This window comes from Anoplopoma fimbria, chromosome 19 (assembly GCF_027596085.1).
Source record: "Anoplopoma fimbria isolate UVic2021 breed Golden Eagle Sablefish chromosome 19, Afim_UVic_2022, whole genome shotgun sequence".
Classification (NCBI taxonomy): Eukaryota; Metazoa; Chordata; class Actinopteri; order Perciformes; family Anoplopomatidae; genus Anoplopoma; species Anoplopoma fimbria.
In genome coordinates, this window is record NC_072467.1 from 23,523,815 (window position 1) to 23,547,206 (window position 23,392).

The window sequence follows — 23,392 nt, forward strand, 5'->3', positions numbered from 1 at the left end:
ATTCAAATAAAAAACTCAGGATCTACGAGAAACAAGCATGGATATTCTCTGAGATTTAAGTGGTAAATTTACAAGAAGAAAAAAACAGAAAAAATTGTAATCGCCAAAGAATTAACTTCATCACACCACAGACGCCACCGTTAAACACTACGGTAACCTGAGCCGCCGAGTGCAATGTTAATTATATTAGTATTTATTTATATTCATAAAATAACACAGTAAGAGCATGAAAAGAAAAATACTTGCATAAGTATTTTTCAGTCAGTCGACAGCTACATTTGTGTCTCTATTTTCAGACACTTTTTTCTTGCAAATTTATGACTTTCGACATCAATTATTTTTTTATACATTTTCCACTTAAACCTCAGAGCATATTGGATTGTTTTTATTGGAATTTTCGACTTCAATCTTCGAAATTCTGAGTCATTTAATGTAAAACTTGAATGTCACATGGTTGTTGCTATCAGCTGAGTCATTCTCGGCTTCCTAGTTACATTACATTACATTACAGTCATTTAGCAGGCGCTTTTATCCAAAGCGACTTACAATCAGTAGCTCAAAGCTTATATTACATATCATTCACACACTGATGACAGGGCTACCATGCAAGGTGCCACCTGCCCATCAGACTCTAACTAACATTCATACAACATCCAGTCCACACCGATGGCACAGCCTTCGGGAGCAACTTGGGGTTAATCGACTGCCAAGGCCGGGTATCGAACCGCCGATCCTCTGAATGGAGAACAGCCCTGCTCTCCACTGCGCCACAGCCGCCCCCAGTTGCGCTGACGACAACGGAATTTAATGTTTTTTACAGAATCTGGTTAGAGCAAACTATTTATTTTTGGCAAAATATTAAAGGATAAACTGATTTTGAAGAAATACCACTATATCAGGCTCAGATTTGGTTATTTTTAGTTACGGAAGCGTATCTGACGCTATTTTCTGTTTTCACAGCAAATCAAAAAATGTATGATACCTTTGAACTTTAGAATATAAATTGTTTTGAACCCTTGCATTTCCTTTTGAAAATTAGAATCTCGGGCTTCAAGATCATTTATGTTGTTGGACTCATTTCCATCTCAATGGAGAGGAGCACCAGCAAATCACTAAAATGAGTGCACAGCACACACTGATTTACACACACACACACACACACACACACACGCAAAGAGACCACAGTGAAATCATCGAGGACATTTGACTGTGTATGTGTCTGGTGTTAATGGCTATGAATGAATGGATGTTAATGGCAATTATACACTCATTGCACAAAACTTTAGGAATACCGTCAAAATATTAAATCAATTTTGCTTTGTATAAACTAACTTCTTCTCTGTTTCATCTACAATTTTGAAAAGGTCTGTGTGAGAGTTAAAGGTATTCCTAATATTTTGTGACCACAGTCTACGTTTATGAAAGAAAAGGAGGGTGGTAAGACCTCATCCTTTAAAATGAGAAGTGAATAGACAGGGTGCCTACATAGCGTCATTCAAGCTGGATTCCCTTTTGGAGAGAAGGGTGGATGGACGGGTGGGACAGGAGCAAAGAGAGACGGAGGAGGGAAGGAAAAGAGGAAACAAAGAGTTAGAGACTGAAGAGGGAGGGAGAGAATCAAGATCAACATGTGTCTGTTTGTGAGTACGAGAAAAGATGACTGAGCTAGTTTTGCGTCGTGAATCGCAGATGAGAGTGGGTGACTGATAGTTAATGATGAAAGTGACAGGAAAGAGGAGGATGACTGACTGTTTGTTTGTGTGTTTAGTTTGTGTTTTTCGATGCGAGACGTCACTCACATCTCCAGGACAGTCTTGAGTTGCTCCAGTTTGGATTTCTTCTCCTCGATCTCACAGTCGTTGTGCTGGCCCAGTTCAACCAGCAGCAGGCGGGCGATATCCAGCACTTCCTGGAAACACGGAGACAGTTATTCGTAATTTGGCTCTTATTTTTTGATTTGACTTGACGGACTAAAACACACAGTGGAACTTCTGCAAACGTCCTGAATGAGAATCAAGTCAGAGACAAGACTGACAGCTTGAAAAAAAACTGTTTATAAAAAGATAATAAAGTGACGGGATGAATACAGTGTAAACAAAACAATAGTGGTTTGACATCCATAATAACAATTATGAAGCATGATATATATGCGAACGTAACTGCGTCCTCTGAAACATTTCATTATACTTAAAGGGATTCAGTCATAGTCTGCCAAAAAAAATATAAATAAACAATAAACAGGCAGAGGAGAGGGACTGTGGGAAAAAGAAGGAACTCTCACTTGTAGCTGTTTTGGCTTCTTCAGCTTTAGTTTTCCTGACTTAAAGCCTCCGTACTTCTCAAACAAATCAAAGAATCTGTGCAAGACAAACAAGAAAAAAGATTAAGAAACACAGGAACATTAAATAAGGGCACCATCTTTTAAGTATATATTTTAAATGTTGATTTATCCCTAGAAATAAATAGGTAAACATGGACTTTTAAATTTGAAGCAGAGCAGAAATGAGGAGGCAGTTTATGCTGAAATATAATATAGTTACCACCTGCACTAAGTTAGACAACTAAATAGAATGTTGTAGTTAGATGACAATTACATTATTAAAAAAAAAAATACAATTCACGACATACCAAATATTTGATATACAGAAAGAGGGAGAAACATCTTAATGCTGAAGTCAAGAGACTTACAAAGGATGTCGGACCTCCATTTTCATCTTTTGCTTTGGTGTGCGATCTCCATGGCGGATGATGGCGATAACGCAGCGCAGCTCCATCCTGAATGAGATAGAGGAGTGGACAAGACAAAGTTTAAATACGGCAGAAACTCTGTTATGTCTAATAAGACCTTATCAAAGCCTGAAACGCACTGCTCATGATCAAGAGTGTCACTTAGAATGAGAAACCACAGGATATCAATTTATTCTTATGAGTGATAAGTAAATAAAAGAATAAAATTGAAAAAGATTTATCTTACATTCAAATTTTGATTTTGGTTGCGACATTAAGTTCAAAAGTAGTAGGTATTGAAGACAAAGACGTGCAGAATAGTTAAAAGTCAAGGAACCATGAACACCATATGGCCAATATTTTTTTTTCATAATACATACATGGTTCCTGAGGTTGTCGGGACGATGGGGATGTCTTCAGCTTCCATGGGGATGGACCAGGGGATGTGGAACTGGGGGGCTAACTCCCTCATCACCATGTTACTGTAGAGACGGAGAGAAGTTAATAACTGACTTTAAGACATTAGGCATTAATAGCATTGGAATCAGGTAGAAAGGTAAATATGACAGAGGGAAAAGACTAAATACAAAGTGAAAGTAAACATGCCATTTATTCAGCAGGCTCCTCCGTGGCCAATCAATTTTAATATTAAGTTATAATGTTGGAGATTTTAATTTAAATAGATGTCTGATAAGTCACCAACTATCGCAGAAGGAGGTAACTAAACAGTGATTGAGGCTACTGTTGAAAGTATTGCAATATTTATATATTGGCAGTATTACAAACTGGATGTCTGTTAGAAAAATGTAGTTTCTGCTGATGCAAAACAAAGATTTCCTTCTGCTTCACCTTCACATTAAAAGCATTTAAATGGCAAAACACAAGTTAACTTTTAATATGAAGAAGTCACAGGAAATGTGTTTGTCGGCGAGCTTGACACTGACCGATGTCGCTCATGAAAAATGCATCTACAAAACAAGACAACAGCCCTTTGGAGAGTCTTTTGACAGAGGATTAGTTTGAAATATGGCAGAGAGTAACGGAACAGTCTGTCGCAGCCACAACGAGCTGTTAGATGAAGAGCTGCAGATTAAAATCAGATCACAGCTGCTCACAGAATGATGGAAAAAGGCCAAGTATTGCCTGACTTCTTTATTAAAAGCACAAAATTTGGTGTCGCCAAATCAAACAGGACTGAAATCTTACGGATGCCCCTTTAATATTTTGATTTAAAGTTGTGTCTGCTTTCTTTACAATGCATGTTCTTTCACTTACATTTGCTACTATGCTGCTATTAGGATGTTGCAGTTCAAATGGTACAAACTACAATATAAAAAAATGAACACCAATAACTCTATAATATTTCCATTCCTTCCTGTTTAGTTCCTGCGAGGTCATTGAATACTGCTGTGTGCTTCCTGAGCATCATACGTCGAGGAATTGAGAGAAGCTGCATTGCCCGTGTCCTTCTATAAGTAAAACGTAAGAGTCTTTGCTCGTAAAGCTTCAGTTACTTTGCCTGGAAGGAGAGGTGATAAATCAAAAACAAACTAAGCTGTAAAGCTGACAACGGAGTCCTTTGGATAAATTACAACCTGACAGCTTCAAGGCAATATTTACGTTGAAGGTACAACATGCAAATTCCTCTCCAAGTGTCAGAGAAGTCCACAAATATAGAGAACAAAAAGAAGTGACTGCTTCTTCACTGCAATCACACTATGCAATCCAGAAATCTACAAATTAGAGCCGACATGAATATATGGCTTTGTTTTGACAACCTTCTGGTGTCTATTATTTTCATTATTAACTACTGTACTAAATCGTTTTATTATCTAGTCTTTGTTCTGGCCATCTGTAAGCTTGATTTAAAGAAAGAAATTGTTATATTTTAGTGTTCTACTCAATTAACTATATTAATGCATCAGGAAAGTTACAGCTTAGTAGGGACGGCCCAAAAAGTTTGGAGCTTCGTTATAGCGATGCAATCAAATTCTAAATCTGTTATCTTATTATTTTACTTTAAAACCTTGTATTTCTGAACAGTTGCAGATAAAGATCAGGCTACACTTATATCATTAGTGTTTTTCTATTTGTGGAATTTGATTCCAGTCGTGGATGCATAGGATTGTTTCAGACTCATGTAATCTAAATATTTCGAATAACTCCAAAAGTCCAAAGTAAAGGTTTATTGAAAACATTTATGTAACCACAATAACAAAAAAATCTATTTTTCCCTCTTCTTTTTAGAGAGATGACATCATAAAATACGACGATAGAGATTAGAAGCTTCATTGTAAAACCTCAATAGAAGCTATGATTGTAAAAAAATAAACATTTGGTACGGCCTTGTATGTAAGGCAACGCCAGCATCTTTCAACAACAAAGCCATTCATAGTTCTTTAGATAAGATGGAAAGGCATCAAGAAAAGATGTAGAAGAAACAAAAGGCAATGTAAAAAAAAATGGGATTTTGAAAAAAGGTAACACTATATAAAAAAAAGACGTTAAAAATACAAAAAAAAAGACACGATAAATGGTCTAAACAAATATCTATAGAATGTAAACTTCTATCACTTACCCCAGGACCTTGGCACAGTCGTCGTAGTATTTCATGGAGTTTTTGACGAAGCTGAAGCCGTTGACGTCGCAGACGAAGGAGTGACCGTTGGCTCTGAGCAGGTCGAACCCACAAACTGTTTGCTAAAAAAAAAAAAAAATCCCACATAAAACAGAGTTTAAGAGATTAGCCATAATGTGGAGAATAAAACATTTTGAAACACTAAATAATAATAACATTTTTGACATAAAGCGTGACAGTAGAAACATCTCACAGAGAAATCGGGTGTTAACGGTTTGTCCTGAATTTTTGTTTGTATATGCATTCATTGTGTCATATCATCATATTATCTATACGAGAACCTCTCACTTTTTAGCAGATGTCCCAAAATCCATTAGAGCAGTGATATGTGTAACTGCATAGCTGCTGCTCAGTCACACGTTTGTGTAAATGAGGCTTCTGATTCTACTAGAAGTGTTTCTCTTTGTTTGTTTGAAGGAACTATTTGGGCTCATACTTAAAAACAAAGTGCCTTTGGGAATACTGTGTAATACACACAGTCGTTATATTAAAAGGCTGTACTTACAACACAAAAACTATGAATTATTGATTTTCTGTGCCTCACGTTGTCGTCGTCGTCTTTATTCGTTTGTTGGGAGCTCAGTGTGTTCTTGAATTCACTGAACGAGCTTTGGATGTTAATGGAGTAAGAACCAGAGTTCCTCCCCGTTTGTTTACTGATTGTTTGGTAATTATAGCTCTGTATAATGTCAGTCAGAGCAGCATGATATGAATTATTATGGCAGCAGGCTTCAGGAAAAAATAAAAATTGCACTTAGTTTGCACATAGAAAATTAAATATGTCTGAAACTGTGTTTACAGTAATTGGTTTACACATATTTTCTCCCTGCTCATTAAAAACGGGTTTAATGAACTGATCCCACAATCTCTTCCTGTCTTGTTGATGCAGTGTTTGTGTCCGCTACAAATGGATTTCTGCACATAAAGAGGAACCCTGTGGAGTTTTTGACCACTAATGGCTCGGGCAGCAATAACAAAAATATTTCTTGATGCAATCTTGGTTTTCATAGCACCCTCAATCTAACAAATCGAATGCAGGAGGCTGTCTCCTGGCCTAATCCTAGAGGTTAGGTGGTGTAGAAATGTGGGAAATTTGTTTTAAATTAATATTATTTTTCTGGGGAAGGACCTGTATCCTCTCAGGTTTGCTTCCATCATTTCAAAACATAACCAGGCGCTCATAATGAGGATCATAGATCTTTATTTTCCAACGGTTTGATGAACAATATTTATAGCAAAGGGAAATGACAGCCTCCTGAACGCTACAGCTGAACGACCCTCCTCTACACGATGACTTAAGTTTACCTTGAAGGCCAGGCAGACCTTGCGGGCCACCAGTTTCTCCATGGCCGTCAGCATGACGGGGTAACGGATCTCCTTTCCCTCACTGTCCCGCTCCACCTTTCCATCCAGGGCGGGAGATTTCCGGGCCTCCGCGTGGGCGTAGTCTGGACCCACTGTGTAAACCTGACACAGACACACAAAGGCAGCAAACACAGAAACATAGAAATCAGGATTTTCAGCATTAGTTACTAGTGCATGAATCAACTGAAGCAGTCAAACACCTCCATCACTGGAGGAGTGAACATGCGCAGTACCTTCACGTCAGTGCCATCCGTGGGCATAAACTCCTCGTAGATGTAGGAGCCAGTTTTTCGTACGCTGGTTTCTGGGGAGTACACACTGCTACGACTCCCAATCTACAGCAACCAGGCAGAGAGAGAGGGAGACAAGGAAGCAAAACTGTAAATAAAAATCTTATTTTACTTTATTCACCAACCTTTGCTCCATCCTTTCAGTTTATCTTTGAGTCATTGATGTTTCATTGTACTTTTTGACTGCCCCTGTACCAAAAAGCTTAAATATTAAACATGCAGCAGCCAAATAACCATATTTTTAAAAGTATAAAATTATGCAATAACACTGAGAAAAAACATCAAATCAAAATACCATTTATTAAAATGAAGGGTAATCTTTAGGCAGCTCAACATATTAGGCTTATAAACTGTCCATCATTGGCAAAGATTACAAGCAGTGCGACCTTCAGCTGAACTCCTGCTTCCTTAAGTATCTCTGGATCAGAGCATCTTCCAATAACCAAATCATTTTTTTCCTGCATCACTTGGGAGACCTCTACCTTTCTGAAGAGTCTCTGACTTCCCCCTCCAGCAGACGTTGGGTAATAGATGTAGACATTGTGGTCCTCTGCACACACGGGTTTCTCCACGAAGGGTTTAGGGAACACCTCCCCGTTCACCTCCACATGGTCCTCCGCCTCCACCAGGTTACACTCTGCACACGGGGAAGACTTTGGTTTTAAATACCTTCTCAAACAATAAGGTTAAGAGCAGTGATGCCACAAACACACAAATAAGTAATCATATTGAATGAATGTGCAATCAAATCAATTTAAAGTATTTACTCTTTAGTTACTAGCTGTCTTTAAGCTATAACAGTCTGCAAAACATTATTTTTTACCACAACAGCAAGACACGCACCCACAATGCCTTTCACATCCACATATAGGAAAATCCATTAAATATTTATGTACTTTATGTGTCCTTTATTTAACCAGGACAGCTACTTAAGATACATTATCTTATTTCCAATACGCATTTGGTCAAAATGGCAGCAAAAATTAAATGATAAATAAATCAAATTTTGTTCGCATAGCACAAGAGAAACAACTAAACTTTAGTTTTTGTATTGAACAATAAAAAATAGGAATACATCATAAAGTCACTGAAGTCCTTTATGCTGCTATAAATCATAGATTTATCGTCGGATACATTTTTCCTGGAATTGATGGCTTTGTTTTAGTTTGTTATGATTTATCAGAGGGTTCATGCATACAAACTCATTAAAAACTAAAAATGAAGAACCATTACCTTCAGGATTGTCAGGGTCTCTGTTTAACACGGCGTAACGAGGGAGTTCAATGCCCTCCTCCTGAAGGATCCGGTACACTTCCCTCCTGACAGGGAATTAAATAAACAATCAATTAAATAGAATTATACATAACATCCAAAAGAACAATAAACAAAAACAGCGAGTTTGTGTGTGTGGCTGTGATGTGCATGTGCTTGTATGTTTCTGGGGTTGGGTAGTAAAACAGGAATAAGGTATTTCATAATAGCAATTATGTAATTTTCATTCCTATCACGTGATCACTACTCTGATTAGGGAGAGGAAGAAAACTGCAAGTTGGTTGCATAAAAGAAAGCAGCTGCTGCAATTTGGAGAGAGAAAGAAAGTGAATCTCAATGAAGTTGTATGATTTGCATTAGTTAAGAATTATTTGCATCTAAACATTTAACTACTGCGAGAACAAGCTTATTTAACTAGCATGCAAACTCTTGTTGGGAAAACGGTTAAATTCAAAAAGGAACATAAGGTGGTGAAAAACGTATACTGACGCAGGTTCTTTGATAGTTTTGTTTAGATGAGTTCAGAGAATATACTTCAATAAATATTTGTTTTTCAAAGTAACTTCTTCTCTCGTGGCAGAGATGTTTAGCTGATACAACACTAGTTATTGATTTACTTTCTACCAGGCCCGGCCAGTGTTTAAAATGCAAAATATAATAGTCAAATTAAAGTGAATACAACACAGTTACAGTCACAAAAAACTGTATAAAACTGGACAGCGCAGGTGAAAAAAGATATGAAGAGAACGAGAAAAGGTGGAGCTGAGAAGGAACAGGAGGAGAAGCAGTTTTTGTGTGTAGTTACAACTAAAATATACAGTACCAGTCAAAAGTTTGGACACACCTTCTCATTCAACTACTTTGAAGAATCTAAAATATAAAACATATTCTGGTTTGTTGAGCATTTGTTTGTTTACCACATAATTCCATATGTGTTCCTTCATAGTTTGGATGTCTTCAATATTAATCTACAATGTAGAAAAAAAATAAAGAAAAACCATTGAATGAGAAGGTGTGTCCAAACTTTTGACTGGTACTGTATGTAACTGGTATTAACAGTAAACAGCAAAAATACTGGCACAGTACACGTGGTCTGTTGTGAATGTGTTGTGAATGTGTGCATTCCCAGTCTTGTGCTTTCTACAATACAAGTCTTAGGGTTTGAAGCTGGTAAAAAGTAGCCTAATGATGACTTCGGCTCCTTTTTGACCCTTATTACATTCATCGTATGTGTAGCCACCACTAAAAATAATAAGTCTAAGGGACCTTTATTTTGAAAGTATTCAGAAAACGTTTTATTTTTGATACCCCTCAGCCCTGTGTGTGTGTGTGTGTGTTTGTGTGTGTGTGTGTGTGTGTGTGTGTGTGTGTGTGTGTGTGTGTGTGTGTGTTTGTGTTTAATCTGTACCTGTCCTGTATGAAATACTGCATGTTAAGATCGTTGATGAGCAGTGGATTCCTGAGCTTGGCGTACTCCACAGCTTTGTCCAGGGGGAAACCTGAAAAAATGTCACACGAACAAAACTTTAAGGAAATAACTGAAGTAACAGTGACTTTTATGTAGATTTAGTTCTATTTTTTGCTTTTCTCTGTTGACACAACAGTGGCCGAGCCGATATTCAGTTCAGTATATTCAAAGTAGTGAAAGTGTTTTTAAAAAATGTCTTGATGGTTTATGTATGAGGTCACAGGATGGTCGAGTTGGAAGTGACCTGATTATTTTGCATCCCATCGGACACAGAGGTGACCTTTAATAGGTCTTAAAAAAAACTCTGGCACACCATTTCTGGTCTAAGGAACAAAAGTTAGTTTGAAACATAGTTATGAGCAGTAACTGACATCCTTGTTGAAAAAAAAAAACATCTCCAGAAACTTCCAACAGATTAAAAATGTGTCCCAAAAAAGAAAGTCCCACCTGAATATTTGACTGTCGCGTGGGAGAAAAGCACAATTTGAATAAAAATGAGAAAACTCCTGCACACGGTCTTCTTATTGCTGGAAAATTTGCTAATTTACAACATTTGTTGGACCTTCATCGGATATATACTGTTAAGTTTTACAACATGTTATAAATTCATAAATATTCCAGCGGTGAACCAGACAGGGTGTGGGAGTTTTCTCATTTTTATTCAAAAAACTTCAGCAGAAAAGTTCTGTCACTAATAAAAACACACATTCTCAAGGCAACTGTTCACCATACATGTATCTGCAGGAAATATTTTAGTGAAATGTTGGTGCTTATACTTTCTAATAATAACAGCAACAACTCATACTTCCCATGTTCCCATGAGAAACAATCCCAAACACTCATTCTTTTAAAAATAGAACGGAAAAACTGTCTCATGTGATAAACTCAAATACACACAGATATATACAGATGAGTGTCCAACGGAAAAATTACTTAAGGGACCTCTATATGATATTTAGAGCATTTACAAACACTGTTAACTCTGTCATCACTGTTGCTCTTGTCTGCACTGTTACGCTGTTAGCCACTATCGCCAACTCAGCCTACGCCATGTTGAGGGCCGAATTCATCACTTTTAAGCAGTGTAAGCATGTTTGTCTAATATAAATACATAAAATACTGAGGTTTTATCCAGTTATATTTGGCAGCTTCAGTACATGAACATAAACTGATCCTATTGTTTGAGCTCTAAATGTAAATGAGTGTTTGCAGCCAAAACATATGGGTTTAAGTGGATCATTTAAGGTCACACACACGGAGAGGTGTATTGATCTTGTTCATCTAGCTCTGCCTCTTGCTCATCTATGCCACACATAGTCATAAAATTAATGACAATAGGTATAACCATTCCCACAGTTCTCTTTAATCCCCCATTAAGACATTCCCATGAACTGGTACCGGTTGCTGTCAGACAGTCTGAAACAAACCTGGCACGCTCTCTAAATTAAGGTGAGGCCGTTTCAGGACACGCATGCAGAAACAATGTAATAGAACTAGAGTTGGAAAAACATGTCAGATGCCCATCTTTGTCTTCTATAAACTGGTTACTGGTACATTTCCCTTTTTTTTCCCCTCACTGCCAGCACAAACAAAAATATGTTTTTATTATTTATTACTGTTATATTGTTACTTTAATATCATTACACATAGCCTTTTTTGTTGTTGACTGTTATATTTGGTTTTTAAAAAAAAAAAAGGTTTTTGTTTTTGACAAAACATGATGCAACTGCAGGACATCAAGGGTACAGGTGAACAGCTAAAAAAAGTTGAAAACTAATCTGGAGTGTGGAAAAACGTTGCATAATTCATACATATTTGAATATATTTCATGCCAGTTTATGCCGTAGTAGCAAAATCTGTCACATCTCTCCGGAGCAGTTCCCCTCCACCTCTTTGTCACCGTTTCCTCTAACGCAAGTTTGTTTTTAACTTGTTTGCACATTTTGTTTTTTTCTACCTTTGGAGTGGAAGGAGATGAGGCAGTCGCAGAGAGGCCACTTCTCCACGGGCTCCTCCAGGATCACCTCCTCGGGAAAGATCACCATGTTGATGTAGTCAAACTTGCAGAGTCGCTCCAGGATCTCGGTCATGGGTTTGGATTTGGACTTCTTCATCATGGCACATATGCCGACCACGATCTGTCGCTCCGGTGGCTGGTGGGACAAGGACAGGGAAGACAAAAATGAAGAGAATAGATATCATGAAACAGTTCTTGGTGGCTTTTAAAATGTTCTACACCTACTTATATTGTGGATACAATTGAGTGTTATTTGAGCAGTGTGCTTTTTTTTTTGTATAGGAGTTGTTTGACATGAACATCTCTCTAGATCCTAAGGCGTCATGTGACCTGCAACTGTGGCATCTAAATCTTCAACATATACACTCAGGAATTAAAGCTTTTTGAGGGAAACTTGTGATATTGCTCTATATCAATAACATTTTGTTTATTGGCACAAACTTACAATCGTGTATATAGATGTTATATTATTTTGCCAGTGTTAGTGAATAAAAGAAAACATTTTTTGTCAAATTTTCAAATCAATCGTCAATTTTAGTATATAATGAGCTTTACAGCTTCAAAGGGTCACTAATGATGCTACAATTATAGAACGAGAGTTTTGTAAATGATGACAGCTTTGTTTTTTTACTATCAGATCAAAGAACAAAACCTGAAAAATGTCTCCATTACATGCTACAAACAGGAGAAAGGTATTGCTTCATTAGCAGACTAAAAACTTCATCGCATGCATGAAAAATAGATTTGATTCTTGAGATGCATGAATTCTTACAAAACAATAAGTAAGAAAGTCTGTGCTGCTGTGCCACAGTGGTTGAGTTGACAGCTAGAAGTATGAACTGTTCTGCTACCTGTTCACTCAATGCAACTCACTTTCTAGATAAGACCTTCAGTGATTGAAACACAGACATACTGGCACAAAAAAAGAGGAAATAATAGCAAGTACGTGAGCAGCTAACAGCTCTACCATGAAGTCCTTTTACAGCTGCCAGATGCTTTAAACTTGTTTATCTACTGCATTGTTCTCACGCCAGCCTTTGTATATTTTTGTCTCCATTTCTTTTTCCACTCCAAATAAAACTTTCCCTCTTTAAGATTTCCAGGCCTGTTAAAATGCCCCCAAAATGACCAACGCTTTGGATTCCTGTTCCAAAATAAAATCCTATTTTTACCCATTGTAAATGTAGTTACATTATTAAGCTAGTAATAATACAATGCATGGACACTTATTTATAAGTGCAACTAGTTTTGTAATGTTTTACAAATTAGCACGGCTCATAAAAATAAGTTTAAACAAACATGAGCAATATTTTAACTTCGATATAAAGTGTCTTTTCTACACGTCACATCTCGCATCTGAATGAACACCTGTCACCTACCGACTCATCCTCACAGTCCTCCATGTCTTCTTCTCGAAACATCTCGTTCTTCATGCCTGCCTCCATTTGGCCCATGTCCTGCTCGTCATCCCCACAGCCAACCACGAACCGAGCTACGCCCCTGTCGCTCCGCCCTTCTCCGTCCACTGTTCCTGGTCCGTCGCAGGCCTGGTACATCACAAACCCCCGCTAAACATGGTGGCTTTAGGGGTCGGCTCCTCCCCAGCTGGCGATGACAGCAGCAGAGCAGGAAGAAAACCTCAAAGTCTACTGTGTCACACTACTGACGCCTGAAAACCTGATAAAGTGAAAGAGTCCGCTGGTGTTTCTGAGCCGGCTGATAACGGCTGCGTGCGTCTGTGAGCGTACAGGATGTGTTGAGGTAGAGGAACACGAGGTAGAACAGAGGGAGTAGAGTCCACGTGTGTTGAGGTAGAACGTTAAGATCCTGGTTGTAAAAAGAAAAAAACCTGTGTCAGGACAGAGGAGGTCTGGATCTGAGAGAAGACATGACCGAGTCTGGAGACGCTTCTTCACACGGGGACTTCCAGGATCAACATTTTTCTTGTCCTAGGAATAAAAAAATAAAAAAAAGGAGAAACTTTTGAGCACCTAGTTCAAACTATTATTTGGGGAGAAAAACTGTTTACACTAAAACGTGAAAAGTTAAGCAACATGCAGCAGTTGCAGAGACACCAGTTCCATCTGAATATGCACCGCTTCTGAATCACAACAGTCCCACAACCACCATCAGAGAAATAAACGTCAGGGCTGTGAAATCAGCCGCACAATAGAAGAAAAACTTTATGATTCCTGAGGAAACTGGGTTATTGCAACACTCAAGAAAAAAGAAAAAATCACCAGTTTTTAATATAAGTAGAAGTTCCAGGAAGGTGGAAATACTTTAAAACTAAATTTCCATCCTGTGAAATTTAAGGACCACTTTTTTAAGTGAGGAGTTGAGATTGAGCAATAAAACACATTTATCAAGCAACTGACTCAAACTAACAGGGAAGTGCAAAGAGTAACCTTTAAGAGCAACTGTCAGGTGATTGATCACATGTTTGCTCTGAGCAGGACTAAACCAATAAAAGACAAAGATTTAACTCACACACCTGACATATTGTTCAGCATTACATTTTACTCAGCACTGATACTTTTAATTGAAAAAAAAAAGTTGAATTAATTGGTGTAAAATCCTTAATACCTCAAGTAGCAATTATTGTGCAATTAACAAATGGGGAATAAATAAAAGTAAATTGGCTGAGAAGGAAACAAAAAGAAAACGGAACTGGAGCAGCTGCCAATAAATCAGAAAAACAGATAAAGTTAATTGATCATTGAAATCAGTATAGTATTGTTTTTGTCATTTAAACCTCTAACAAATGCTTCAAAATAATTCAAATAATATATGCTAAACTACCTCATTATAAACTGCTTCAGCTCTGTATATTAAGTATTGTAGGGTTTTTAATTCTACACATCACTCCCAACATTGCTCACCTCTATATTTGTACTACAGTTATCTACTCTCAATGATCATAAGAATTACATTGAAGGGCATGATTAAGGTGTTAGCTATAAATTTGATAACATCATTTTTATTTTTAAGTCTGCAGGTCAAAGTGAAAGTGTCCTCGTATGTCCAAACTTTTCCATCTGGAAGTTTCACAAATAAATACAGTTGTTTTGGTCTAACAGCTTCTTTAGGTGAGATGACCTACTCTTCACTGACACACATACAAACACTTTAAAATATTCATATCCAACAACAACAGGAGCATCTACTCCATGTAAGCCTGCTGCTGATGGTTGTTGCCATGACGACAGAGCCAGTGTGTGTCCTGTACACACGGACACTGACGTGGATCACATAACTCTGATTTGCATTTCACTAATGACGCAGCAGAAACCACCTCAATGGACCCAGTCCTCGTAATTATTTAGTTAGAACTATAACTTTTATTTACCCTTTATTGTGTTTCCAGTTTTAATCTGAAGCCCAAAATTATGTTTTTTTCTCTTTTCTCATTTGTTTTTTTGATGGAAAACATTTAATGGATACGAAAGAAGGCAGTAAAGTTTGGAATGGAAAAAAACAGCTCAAAAACAAATCAAAAAATAAGTAAAGACTGGAGTCAGCATTGTTTAACGTCATTAGAATACAGTTTAACATGAGCATAAACACATCTATGCAGCTGCAGATATTATTCTTGAATGTATTATTTTTATGTATTATTACGTCTCACTCTGTCTGCCGTTCTTTTCGACACAGGTTATGGTCGCTGCTCATCGACAAACTGATGCAACACTGAAGTAGTTTCTGAAATTGGTTCTGAATTCCCACTTGTTGAATGTTTTATACCGAGGCATTGTGGGAAGTGGAACAAAAGAGAGCTGCTGTTTGTTGTCATTGTCTGCACCATGATGATAGTCTGATCATAACAATGGAGTTTCAGCCCGTCCTCTTAATGTGGCTTTACAGCTCCCAGCCAGGAGAAGAACTTTGTTGTGTGTCATATGTTTCTGCTGCTTTATTACCGTGTACCGTGTGAACCCTATTCTGATTATTAGGCCTTTAACAAAATATACCACTAATATATATATATTCCTTATACAAGAAAATATTTTTTAAAAATTAAAATGCTTTCATGCATAATAAACTCAAGCTCCAGAAACATAATAAAACCCATATATACTTAAATATAATCAGGTCCAACAAAACAAAGGGAACGCGATGAATTGAGACCTCTCTAAAACAGTTTCAACAAAAACTGAACATTACAACCTTCATTAAAGTCGGATTTATTGCAGGAATGTTGTATTAGTCTGCATTAGTTTTAGCTAGAAAGTGCCTTATTAACTGCCAACTTCTAATTCTACTATAATCCTGGGAAAACTCGACTTTCACTGTTGTCACATTTATCGTCTCCCAAGAAAACACTCAGAGTTAGGAGAATCTAATACCTAGAAAATGTGTCCTTACTCAATTACCTGAAACAGTTTTCAGTCACAGAGAACAGACGATGTGACTGAGCACTCATCTGCAAAAATCATAACACACACAATTAAATCAATACACGCTGAGGCACTTTTTTCTAAATCATCTCTTGCCAAATATTCGACTGTTAACAGCTGCCAAATTTCACCAAACGTTTGCAACCCTGCTGCTTGAGCATAATGGGTGTGTGCGGTCACTGCTTATCCGTTATCTGATCCGATACGGCGTAATAAAGAAACAAAGCCGTTACGTCACCGCCTCACAGCCGAGCTCACAGCGAGGTGTGACATGTGACCGAGCCAGAAGAAGACACTCGCCACTGTGGCATGTCCACAAATAGGAGACGCGGTCAATGCTGGTTCACATGTCTCTCAACTGTATAGTCTAACAACCCCCCCACCCCTTCAGACACAAACACCACACTGACCCCCCCAACCCACAACAAACAGCTGACTCAAGGGGAAAAGGCCTCCAGGATCAGATGTTTGGTTCATATCACCTCTCAGTCTTTGAATGACTGCTAGAATTTATTTAATGCCACTTCCGCTCACAGATTATTTCACTGGCACCGTTGACAAACATGTTCCTCCACCGAAACGTCACGCATAACTCGGCCTGACCTTGGTAACCAGAAATAACAGCGCCCCTCTGCTGCAGCAACTGGAGGGTGGAGCAAAGATGGCGGCGGTACCCAAAGATAACTCATCATTACTGAACGTCTGAGGCGATGACAGGCCGCTAAACAAAGTGGAGGCCCTTCTCGCAGGCTCCGGGTCGAAGAACACTAACAGAGATAAACTTAACACGTAAAGTAATATCTGTAACTGCTACGAGGAAGGAGCCGCTACGCTTGAGTTTATTTAGCCTTTTCTAGGCCAAGGGCACGACCTTTACTCTACTACTCGACATCGCCCACTTCTAAAAAAAAAAATTGTCATACAAAATTGTATTTCTGCAGAGATTAAGTCAAGGGCCTTCACTGATTAAAATAACATCAGCACTGAGCTCAGCTGGTGTCAGGATTGGCTGTAATGGAGGGGACTCATGACTCAACAGGCCTGATGGTTCAGTTTTGCATGCTATTGTCATTTCTTTCCGGGTATACTTGGCTCTGAAGCAACATTTCCACAGAAAACCAATTACTCCAACACCACATTTGCATCTTGGCAATATCCGTGGTGTGTTCACAGGTTTCGTTTCTCGTTCGCCACCGTTGTACGGATCAAAAAAATGATACTGAAATCACTGACAAAATAAAACTTAACATGATTGCAATCCTGCTGAAAAAGCAACAAAACAAATCTGTAAATCTGAGCTATGTCCTAAAAATACAATGTTATCAACCTGTGCATTCACATATTTTGTGGTAAATGTCAAATGTTGTCTTTGGAAAACGATGATGGGTTATAGCTGTTTGAAAACAGGTGGTATTCTTATTTGGGATAAATATCGTACCTTAATATTTCATAAATACAAAAACAGAATACTGTCAATGTTCAAAGATGGCATGGGTCCTATTCTTAGTTGTTTTTACCATTTATTTGATACTATAATAAACCAGATTGTGTTAATTGTGTCCATTTCTTTGACTCCAAAGGAGGTCGATAAAGTCATGAATGACTTAATGTCATGAATGACTTAAAAAGGAGACAGACAGAGAAACCAGACAAAAGCGTCATGTGAAACTGTCTCCTCTCTGACAAAATAAATGTCCTCATTAACAACGAATAAATTAGGAGGCTGATTAAAAACATCTCCAGCTGTCACCTGCCGGCCTTCGTCCATGAATGAGTCACCTCGGTCGTCACTGCGGAGCCGGAGAGCAACAACACGGCTCCAATAAAGGGCTTTTAACCTTTGAGACTGGCGTGTTTATGACCAGCGTCATTAGCCCCAATCATTTCTCTGATAAGATGGCAAATGAGACGCATCCCCACACACTGTGCAAAAAGGCAACCGTCAATTAAGGATACAAATTTTGTGGATGGATCTAATAACTGGGTCATTTCTAGGAAATAAAAAAATGACATATGACGTGTGTGTGGTGGGACCTTTATTGTGAAAGGGGAAGCTTTTTTGCTTAGTCCAGTATCACTATCACGATGAACAAGTGAGCAGCTTGTTATCTGGAGAGAGTTCATGACTGAATCATTAACAAAACTGTTAATTATTATATTCAATAACACTTTCTAAACAAACCTATCGAGGGTCACCATCAGTCCTGGAACAATAACACCCCTGAGGGTCAGAAAACATGCTGGGGATGTTTGTATAGATACGACTACCAGAGGAACAGCAGTTAAGAGACGCCTCTACAAGCTTGTAAATTCATTATGCACCGAGCACTCTGGGAAATTAGCTCCGTTTGCAAATACAAACTGCCGTCATTACTGAAAACCGAGGACGTAATAGGCTCGCCGCTGTACCGCGCTGGCCCCGGCAAAACAGGCCCATTATTTCTAACTCATCAAAGCAAACGTTTCCCACTGAAGGAGATGAGACCACTGAAGGGTTTTTTACAAGATGATTTATGCAACTTTGAAGGTTACGTGACTTTATTTTTTTTTACGCTTCTAGGCTCCTGATGAATAACTTCTGTCAGGTATACGGCCTTCAGTGTTACAGTGAAATTAAACTGTAATGGGTCCCTGAGGAGAATCCGGGCTGATGCTGCAGGAGCAGATAATACAAAGATGCAGCAGAAACAAAACAGAAGATAAACAGAACAGATTGGAATCCCTCTCTAGGCCACTGGTTGAAAAACTTAACATGAAGTTTGGCTCTTGAGAAACTAACATATGTAGTTAGGAAGAAAGCTTCTCAGTTTTACAATATGTGGGAGATGTTTTTGGAATTTGTTAAAAATGGTGACAGTGAAGAGGCATTGGAAATGTGAAGTGACTAATCTGCTGTGAGGAATGTGTGCTGTACTCTGCTCCATGTTTGAGACTGTATTTTATTTTATTTACATTATTTTCATTTATTTATTTATTTCAACTAAATTAGTATTTCCATTGTAAATCTTTGTCCTTCTTGAATTTTTATTTATTTATTTGAATTTTTTTAATTTATAATTTAGCCATTTATTTATTATAAGTGATATTTGTATTTTTATTTTATATACTGCCATGTTCAGTTTGGGGGTAGGTTCATTAATGTATGTAAATTGTGTTAAATGTATAAAACCAATAAATATATTTTTAAAAAAAGAAAAGAATAGATTGGAATGAACACAGATAAAGCAGACAGGCTTCATTTTTAAAAATATGGAACAAAGGTGACAATTTAAACATTGTAACATGCAATGTGCGGATTATGAATGAATGGTTAGAAGAAAAGTAGGGTAAATATTAATATACAAAAAAAATGTATGTATGCACGATCATGTATATAGAAAGAAAAACAACGATAAAAATAAATCACAATTGGGGAAAAAAGTAATTGTTGATATTGCAACCATTTGGCATATATACTACTACGACACTTTTGTCCCAAAGTGACAAATGAAAATAAAAACACTGATTTTTCCTTCCAATATTTAGACTACATTGTTTGTTGCTTTCTTGTTTCGGATGTCTAATTCATTTAATATGGATAATACTGTTAATAATATTCATTATTCTCCTTTTAATGCAAGTTAGTTTCCCAGCTAAATGACTGAATATTGGTCTTGTTGATGTTGCATTTCTGTTTTTAAAGAACTGTGCCTTTTACCAGATTATTATTGCTTAGGTTAAATCAAATTGATTGACACATGAATGTACAAAGCTGTCCATTAAGTAATAAATGCACAAAAAAAAAGTTGCACAAAAAAAAACCCCCATGCATGTCTTTTTAAATCAGGTTTTTCTGTTGTGTGAGGATTTCCTGCTTTTCTTTGTCTCATATAAACTATTGCAAAAAGACAAAAACAAACAATTTAAAGTCACAAAATTGCTGAATCTGCCTAGTTTACATAATCAAGGTCTGATGATATTATATCATACTATATTGCAACAATTTGGCAGATTAAGTAATAAATGCACAAAAAAACCCATGCATGTCTTTTTAAATCAGGTTTTTCTGTTGTGTGAGGATTTCCTGCTTTTCTTTGTCTCACATAAACTATTGCAAAAAGACAAAAACAAGCAATTTAAAGTCACAAAACAGCTGATGATGTAACCAATAGTCTATAAGTGATCAATACATGACATCAACACCAAGCAGCATGTTTTAAAGCCACAACCTGCTTCTCCACACAATGAATGAATCCGCTGGTTTGGCAGTAAAACTCTGCACCCTTGGGTGCCACAAACAGCACAAAACAACAGGACTCACCGGCTGAAAAGCTGCTCATTTCCGTGTGTTTCCCTGTGAGGAGCAGCTTCATGCAGACGTGAGTTGTGGGGTTGTGACTGCGAGCTAAAGTTCACGTCCGGTCATCTGTGATCTGCTGCTGCTGCTGCTGCTTCCTTTTCCTTTTCTTTTCGTTTTTTTGTTTTTTATACATAAAGTTTAGTTTATTTGAAGTCTGGTCATCACTGCCATCTATCGGTCAAAGTGGGGGATTGCAGCACTAGTATATATAATATAATATAATATAATATAATATAATATAATATAATATAATATAATATAATATAATATAATATAATATAATATAATATAATATAATATAATATAATATAATATAACACAACACAACACAACATAACATAATATAATATGATATCATTTAATTTAATATAATATAATATAATATAATATAATATAATATAATACAACACAACATAACATAACATAATACAATATAATATAATATAATATAATATAATGTAATATAATTTATTTTAATATAATTTCATATAATTTCATATAATTTAATATAATATAATACAACACAACATAATATGATATAATATAATATAATATAACACAACACAACACAACACAACATAACATAACTTAATATAATTTAATATAATTTAATATAGTGGGTCTGGAGCTGGACAGTCTGGAGTCAGTGGGTGAGAGGAGGATGAAGGCCAAACTCGGAGCCATCCTGGACAATCCCTCTCACCCTCTCCATGAGGAACTGTGGCAGCTGGGCAGCTCTTTCAGCCATCGGCTGATTCTACCAAAGAGCAGGACGGAGCGCTTCAGACGCTCATTTGTGCCCACTGCCATCAGACTGTACAACAACAGCGGAGACCACAGTCTGTCATCATGCTGACCAGCCCCCCCCCCATGTGGATATACTGTACATTTTTTATTTGTATTCTTATTTTTTATTTTATTCCATTTTTATTTTTATTTTATTGTATAATATGTGTATTTATTATCTGTTTCTGTGTAGTTGAGCTGCTGCAACACTTGAATTTCCCCATGGGGATCAATAAAGGAATATAATAATAATATAATACAACACAACATAATATAATGATATAATATAATATAATATAATATAATATAATATAATATAATATAATATAATATAATATAATATAATATAATATAATATAATACAATGTAACATAATATAATATAATATAATACAACACAACACAACACAACATAACACAACACAACATAACATAACTTAATATAATTTAATATAATTTCATATAATTTCATATAATATAATACAACATAATAGGATATAATGATATGATATATGATATGATATAATATAATATAATATAATATAATATAATATAATATAATATAATATAATATAATATAATATAATATAATATAACATAATATAATATAACATAATATGATATAATATAATATACTTTTATATAATATATTATAATATAATATAATACAACATAACACAACACAACATAATATGATATAATATAATATAATATAATATAATTTAATATAATGTTATATAATTTAATATAATATAATATAATACAGCATAACACAACACAACACAACATAATATGATATAATATGATATGATATGATATATATATGATATGATATGATATAATATGATATGATATGATATAATATAATATAACATAACATAACTTAATATAATATAATATAATATAATGTAATAACATTACATTACATTACATCACATTATATTATATTATAGTTGACTATATCGTAATATATTACCTTAATATGTAATACTGTCTTATTGCACTTTTACACTATATTCAATTTATATATTACTACAGACAAACACTATAGTACACAATGTATAGTATTCTGATGTACGCTGTTTATATCTTGCTGAGTCTAGTCCTAATAATGAAATTGCTGTCACTTTGTCTTTAATTGTTCTTGTGTAGTTTATATTGTTTTTGTTTTATACACATCATGTATTTTTCCTTAACTTTCTCTGCCTATCTGTAAGTATTCTGTCTTTGTGTTCTTGCAACAACTGAAACAATAAAGGAGTATCTTATCTTCCTAAATCAGAATATTGCACTAAAATTTCAATTTAGGTAAAAGTACATCAGCAAGGAGTCAGAAACTAATAAGTCTGAGAACAGCTGATTTAATCCTTAACAATGTGAAGATTTTTCTAAGCTTATTCAATTGTTTTAATGGAAAATCTTCAAATTAAAACATAACCATCACTGTCCAATAAATGCACAGGAGTATAGAGTTTTTTTACTTTTTAAAATGTTCATATTAATGCAATGTAGTGGAGGAGATGTATCAAGTAAGAGAAAATGGAAATACTCAAAAAAAGTACCTCAAAACTGTACCTGAGCACTGTACTTATTGTAGGCCTAAACACACTACATTAAAGTACATTCCAAATACCTGGTACTCAGAAATGTGCAAATACTAATTAATCATCAAATGTTGATCCAGTTTGTGTCATTTCAGAGGTTCAACACAGACTTTTTATTTCATTAAGTGAAGTTATTTATCATGCCCTGCTGGAACCTCACACAGTCAGCTATGTATGAACCAAGATTTCTATAATCCCACAGTTCACTTTGCTTCCCATTAAGCCAAATTCCCAGCATCAGACTGTCGCTGGTCGCTGCCAAGCAGCCCGGTGTGGCTGATGTCTGGCAACCCGTCAACAAAAAGTGGAGCGACTCTCCATCCCATCATGCAACAGGACATGAGAAGTGACTCTGTGCTGCGAGCACTAAGGATGTAGTGTTCACATAAAAAAAACAGTAACCACCTCTCCCTCCTTCTCCTCATCTTCTCTCTCTCACCACCTATCCAGCATCCCAAAAAATCTCTTGAATTATGTAATGCATTTAGAA

The 23,392-nt window shown here is 36.3% G+C and overlaps 1 protein-coding gene across 7 annotated transcripts in view; it reads right to left on the reverse strand.

Annotated features, from left to right (window-relative positions):
* Positions 1–20,603, reverse strand: part of ppip5k1b (diphosphoinositol pentakisphosphate kinase 1b) — a 48,111-nt gene extending 27,508 nt beyond the window's left edge. For 6 of the 7 annotated variants that reach the window (XR_008531910.1, XM_054619161.1, XM_054619159.1 and 3 more), the window contains exons 1-13: positions 20,475–20,603; positions 13,157–13,726; positions 11,718–11,913; positions 9,701–9,791; positions 8,254–8,339; positions 7,503–7,657; positions 6,964–7,065; positions 6,671–6,832; positions 5,306–5,427; positions 3,108–3,209; positions 2,689–2,775; positions 2,282–2,357; positions 1,800–1,909 (exon numbers count right to left, since the gene is read on the reverse strand). Coding sequence is in view for 6 of the 7 variants with exons in the window: in XM_054619161.1 (XP_054475136.1) it covers positions 1,800–1,909; positions 2,282–2,357; positions 2,689–2,775; positions 3,108–3,209; positions 5,306–5,427; positions 6,671–6,832; positions 6,964–7,065; positions 7,503–7,657; positions 8,254–8,339; positions 9,701–9,791; positions 11,718–11,913; positions 13,157–13,333 (1,466 nt within the window). In the remaining variant the exon portion in view is untranslated. The remainder of the gene's footprint in view (positions 1–1,799; positions 1,910–2,281; positions 2,358–2,688; positions 2,776–3,107; positions 3,210–5,305; positions 5,428–6,670; positions 6,833–6,963; positions 7,066–7,502; positions 7,658–8,253; positions 8,340–9,700; positions 9,792–11,717; positions 11,914–13,156; positions 13,727–20,474) is intronic. The other variant, XM_054619158.1, reaches the window with a different exon arrangement.
* Between the last annotated feature and the right edge of the window lie 2,789 nt (positions 20,604–23,392).